The following is a 6,000-nucleotide window of genomic DNA, read 5'->3' on the forward strand; positions in this document are numbered from 1 at the left end:
CTTGTAGACTTGCAGTCTCTAGAACCATGAACAAATGCAACTCCTTCATTGGTAATTGGAACCATTTATAGAATTCTGTTACCACAGTAGAGGACAGATGAATATAGCCTACAAGAAGAGTTATATCACAGTAACTTGGAGAATGCCATTAGTTTTAGACTATACTGATTTCAATAAGTTTGCTTCTATGTTTGTTTTTATTTTTGTTTTTGTTTTTCAGTTTTGTAGAGTTTCCACATTGGGCTATCTTCTCATGTAAGTGAGATCAGAGAAGACTATTCTAATTCAGTTTCCTCCGTACTAATGTGGTCTCTATGCAGAGATAGATCCTAATTTATTTTCTTTCATTGTGTCCGAGGATATAACTTCTCTTTTTCCCTTTGGAAGTTTGCCCCAAATGGTAATTCACAATCACAATCCTGCATATCAACCAAGAAGCTGGCCATCAATGGTGGTTGAGGAACATGTCTGTCCACTCTTGCTCTGCATCTGCTCTTTGGAATAGGCTGACTTAGAACTCATACTGCAATTTTAGGCAGGCCTACCACACCCAGTTTTTCTCCTACTTCTTAAATCTCAATCAACCTTGAATGTGTTAGTTCTGAGATGACGCTTTCAGGACCTTAACTTTCCTCTGTTCTGCTTCTTGGAAACTGGTTTCTACACTGTGAAGCCATCTGAGTTCACCTCCAGAAAGACACAGCATGAATCAGAAGGAGGCATGTCCCGTGTTGAAAATCTTTGAGATCAGTCATTTCCCAGCGTACTCCAGCTCTGGTACATGAACCATGTCCAATCTACAGCAGCAAAACCTCCCAGATGACTCCTAGAATCATGAACTAAACAAATTGTTATTTAAATCACAAAGCCTTCATGGTGGCTTGTTATGAAGGTGGACTGTACCAGCAGCTAACCGATGAACATTCTCTACAACCTTACAGTCTATGACCCTGGCAGAACAATAGTTTAATTCAATTAAGAAGCAGAACTCTCTAGCCTAGGGAACGTTCAGTGTATGCTTTTTCCCTCTTGAGAGGAATGACACAATATTACACCCGAATCTCACAGAAGGAAGCCAAATATTTGTACAGTTAAGGGAGAATGAGGATATTATCGAAGGCAGTGAAGCCACACTACTCAGGAATTCTGGTGTGCATAGGAATGATGCTGAAAATGGAACCCATTTATAGCCAGGGGTTAACTGGGCAGGGCTGAGATCTGTGAGATTCCCTGCGTTGTGAAAATGTGTATCAAAGTTTAGCTGGAAGAATACAATTCTCTGATCTTGTGTGTGCCTATTCACTATAATTTCACGTGTTATTGTCATATAGAAATGAAATAGGCACAGATACACCTGCTTCTTTATTTCCTATCAATATTTTTGCTATCATTGTTAATTTGTCCTTTTAAGATTTCATTTTTGCTATTTTCAAATTGTGCACATGTACATGCATGAGCCAGAGTTACGAGTGGGTCCTTCACAAGAGCAGTGTGCTCTCTTAACTGCTGAGCCATCTCTATAGCCCACTAAGATTAAGCGTCTTAACCATGCTTAAATGTTTATTAACTAAAGGTAAATCAAACTAATTCGTGGCTCATCTGTGGCACAAGCCGTGGTTGTATGTCAATAGCCACATGTGGCTACCTTAGTAGCAGGGAGGCAGAAGAGTTCTACTACTGTACTGACCAGTACGGCTTTATATTGCCTTCTATTTGACTCCATAGATGCAAGTTAGATTGTCTTCTTGGTTGTTTTGAATAATTCACAAGTTAGCATTTTGTGTAAAGTCTTGTTGAATATTCTGACTGAAGATGCCAGCTATGAGTCGATCACTTTTATTTCATGACCCAAAACTACCAGATTTCTGTCAGGTTTGCGGGTCTTGATCAGTGACAGCTAGATCCTCAAAGCAGAGCCATGATTGGCGGTCTGTCAACCAACCCCTTTAGCTCACTCAGGATCTCACTCAGGATCAACTGGGAAGTAAATCTCAGCCTCCATGTCTGTCCTATTGTCATGGTCCAGTCCCCATACTCTGAGCTTCACTGTCAGAGGACTTCAGCAATATTTCCTTCTGCCTCTTCTCTATGCTTGTACTCTCATTGGTTCCAACAACCCTGGCCTCATGATGTCCTTTTACCAGGCTAGCATTTGTTCTATTCTCATGTGTTCTTCGTTCTTCTAGGGAAATCCTGGCCTAATGTTAGGATTAGGCACTCATAACCTCCACACACCTTTAGTCATCTTCCCAGTGAGGCTTTCTCTGCTCATCCTTTCTAAACTCTGATCCTTGAATTCCATTGGTTCTCACCTTATCTATAGCTCTTAGGATCAGATAATAGTGAGCACATACCCTCCCCTGCTTCTGATGCGCTCCTCCTCTTCCTCCTCCTGTTATACTTTTTTCTCCTCTTCTTCAGTCTATTGTCTTACATTGTGCTGTGAGGTCCTTACATGTAGTAGGTGCTTACTGAATATTTATTAATTGAAAGAAATGTATTTCACATAAATAAAATCATCATCAACTTTTAAGGACAACAAAAACATTTCTAGACCTTAAGAAAATATAAATCAAATGATTATTTAGTTAAGAGCTACCTAAGTATTCAGAGATTGGTAGATATAATAAAATTAGCTAAGAAGCGTTTCTTAGAAAATAGAACAATGAAAAGTATTACAGCATTAAATGCCAAGTAAAGAGATTTAGGCATTGTACTAATTAAGAGGCATGGGATCTAATTCCATTGGTTCTGGTTATGACAAAAAAATAAAGAAATATGGCCACTGCTTCAGTTTGTAAATTAGGAGAGTGCTTGAGAAGATTTATTGGATTTTTTTGAATTGTTATCCTCCACAAGTCTATTTTAGAGGGAAAAAGTCAAATATATGCATGGCAGACAAGTTTCATGCATCGTTCCCACACATTCCCTTCTTCCTGCCTCTCAGATAGAATGTGTTTCTTAGTTTCCCTATCAGCCATGCTGCAGATGTTTTAAAAGTCTAAATTGAAAATAAGTCTACATCAAGCAATTCCACTGAGAATTCTGTTGAATATTACCATGTTAGACATATCTTACCCTGTTTACATATATTGCCATTATATCAAATATAAGTATCATTAAAAATATAATATCCTATGTAATAAATAAAAGCTCATTGTCTTGAATTATTTATGTTTCACTTTGATTTCTCTCAAGAGAATACATGCTTCCAGGTCATGAACCATAGATTAGATCCTTCTCTTTTCAATTGCTTTTATGTACAAGTTCTACACATAAAAGTGATACGAATAAGTAATTTCTAGGCCTTTCTAAGCATCTGCTAGCCTAAACCCAAGACGCCTACACTTTGTCATGCAATTTAAAAATGATGCCTTTAGTAGAATCCAATGTATCATTGTGGAAACCTCTTTGCTATATAAGCTTGTATGAACATCTGGCTTGAAATGTCACTATGGCAGGGCAAAGACAATGTATTTATTTTTTCCTCATAAACCATACTGGAAACTGACAGGAGGTAGCAATTCCCTATGCAAAAATGAAAGCAATTGTTTAGTTACAGTGTTGTAGTGTAAACTAATTCCTATGGGAAAATATTATCCTGTGGGGTCCACCAAGCCCCTGAACACCTCGGAAAGACAAGCTCTCCTTCTTTCTGGCTTGAGTGAGCAGTGCACTAGCAGCAGCTGCCTAGCTGGAACCCACCATCTGGCTATAGTTCTTGGCACCTCTGCCCACAAACATCATGTTGGTTCAGTGGCTTAAGATGATGATGCCACCCGCTCCTCTCCTGACCTGCATATGGAAGCTGTCACAGAGGAAAGGATCAAATCAATGTTGCTTATATGTGTCTGTGTCTACTGTCACATAAGTATGTTCCTTTTCCCTCTAGCTCAAATACCAGATGTCTGACTGCTCTGTTTGGCTGTCATTTATTTCCTTTATCTCTTGTTGCAGAGACAAGTCTTCCTAACATATAGGAACATAAATCCATAGGGGGAGGGGAGATGTACATTTACTCAAGCTATTCTATAAGCTCATCTTTCATTCCCCACCCCCACCCTCTGCTTTGGATCTCATTCCCATGAACAGCCTGTAATGGAACAAGAGACGATGACCCACCCCAAGCTGTTACTCTATCAACCGTTACCTGTGCACACTTTCTTAAAGTTGGGGTTTTCCAAGAGGTGTCCAGGTAGGCGACACTGGAAGCGATGTTGCCAGAACTCAGGGAACCAAGGATTCCTTGTGTTGGTGTCCAGCCTCAGCTTCAGGAAGTAGTCATCAAATGACCTGACCTCTGGAGACTGAAGCTTTATTGTGATCCCTCCGTTGGCTTCCACCTCATAGCCTTCGATGACTTCATCTCTGTCTGCCCATCCATCACTAAAACAATGCAGGGGTTGGGGTGAAGAGAGAAGAAGAAGACAGTGTCTCACAAATGAGTTCAGAGATATCTATAAACAAAGCAATCCAGAGAAGCCAAAGTCTACTTTAAGCCACTGCAATTCCCTGTTATGCTTCAGCCTCACAAGACAGGAGAGAGTTGTGGAAAAGGAATCTCCTGCATGTGTATTTGCAAAATAAGAATCATGATAGCATTGGTGGCTGCAGCTAAAGTTCACCGATCCTTCCCCAGTTACTTCGGCTCATCACTTTCATGGCACAGAGATACAAAGTTTTCAGAAATCATCCAAAGTTTTGCTGGATCCAGGCAATCTGTTTCTCATATTTAGTTCTCAAAATGCTAAATAATAAAAAAGCACCTTGCAATTACCTACCATACCTACCATAGTAGAGACAATAAGGCCCAAGCACTCACATTCTCTATAAAAGCATGTAACATGTGGCGGGGGAGGGGAGGAGGAGGACCCTGCAGGTGGTCCCGGAAGTGAAACAAACCGTGAAGATGTGAGAATCAAGATTCCATTCAGAAAGACTTTATCAACCTGGATTAAAACTTCAGGGAGTCTGATGTCCCATGAACTTTAGCTGGGTTCTGTCATCCTAGTTATCATCGCTTTCACTATGTAAATACACAAGCAGGCAGTTGTTAAATTCCCAACAAATTTAAATGCATTATAATTTTGGGGGAAAATCCTGTAATATAAATCCCCACAACACAAGGAAGCATAATTTCAATGAAATGTGACCCAAGATACGTGTTATTTCCTCCAAAAAGATGGGTTTTAGAGATAGGCTATCTATGAGTGCCTGTGGTAGTTTCAAAATGCTTGGTCCAGGCAGTGGCAATATTAGGAGGTGTGGCCTTATTGGAGTAGGCGTGGCCCCATTGAAGGAAGTATGTCACTGTCAGGGTGGGCTTTGAGACCTTCCTCCTAGCTGCCTGAAAATGTCAATTTTTCTCCTGGAGGCCTTTAGACCAAGACGTAGAACTTTCCGTTTCTCCTATGCCATGCCTGCCTGGATGCTGCCACACTCCCACCTTAATGATAATGGGCTGAATCTCTGAACCTGTAAGCCAGCCCCAACTAAATGCTGCCCCTTATAAGAGCTGTCTTGGTCATGGTGTCTCTTCACAGCAATGAAACCCAAGCTAAGACAGGGCTTAAGAAAGAGTCCAACTTGTTCTCAGTCAGACAGATAGCATAGAGGTCATTTGGATTATTAGCCACCTCAGGTCCTGGTTCCTGGTTGTGGGAGACTGGAGGAGCCTCTGGCTATACACATAAAGTAAGGGTCATTTGGACTATTAAGTATTCCCCAGTCCTGGTTGTGATAGTGTGAGGGAGCCCCTGATTATAAGGATCACTTTGATAATTAGCCACCTCTGCTTATAGGAGCTTGACGTGGCTTGGACCAACAGATCAAATAGATAGATCACTGGCCTACTAATCACTTCCTGTTTCCAGCTTTCTAGATAGAGAACAGGTGGTACGTCTTGCCCATTGGAAAGGCAGTCCTGCCTGATTGACATCTCTGGTCTCCCTGGAGATATGTGGGTGTAAGGACCTCTGTGCTGTGTTTCCAGCAAAGGTG

The 6,000-nt window shown here is 40.9% G+C and overlaps 1 protein-coding gene across 4 annotated transcripts in view; it reads right to left on the bottom strand.

Annotated features, from left to right (window-relative positions):
• Grm1 (glutamate metabotropic receptor 1) overlaps positions 1–6,000 on the bottom strand; it is a 394,837-nt gene that overhangs the window by 94,847 nt on the left and 293,990 nt on the right. For all 4 annotated transcript variants that reach the window (XM_087613360.1, XM_087613363.1, NM_017011.2 and 1 more), the window contains 1 exon segment: positions 4,151–4,386. In XM_087613360.1, the coding sequence (XP_087469486.1) occupies positions 4,151–4,386 (236 nt within the window).

Source organism: Rattus norvegicus, chromosome 1 (assembly GCF_021556685.1).
Source record: "Rattus norvegicus strain SHRSP/BbbUtx chromosome 1, alternate assembly SHRSP_T2T, whole genome shotgun sequence".
Lineage (NCBI taxonomy): Eukaryota > Metazoa > Chordata > Mammalia > Rodentia > Muridae > Rattus > Rattus norvegicus.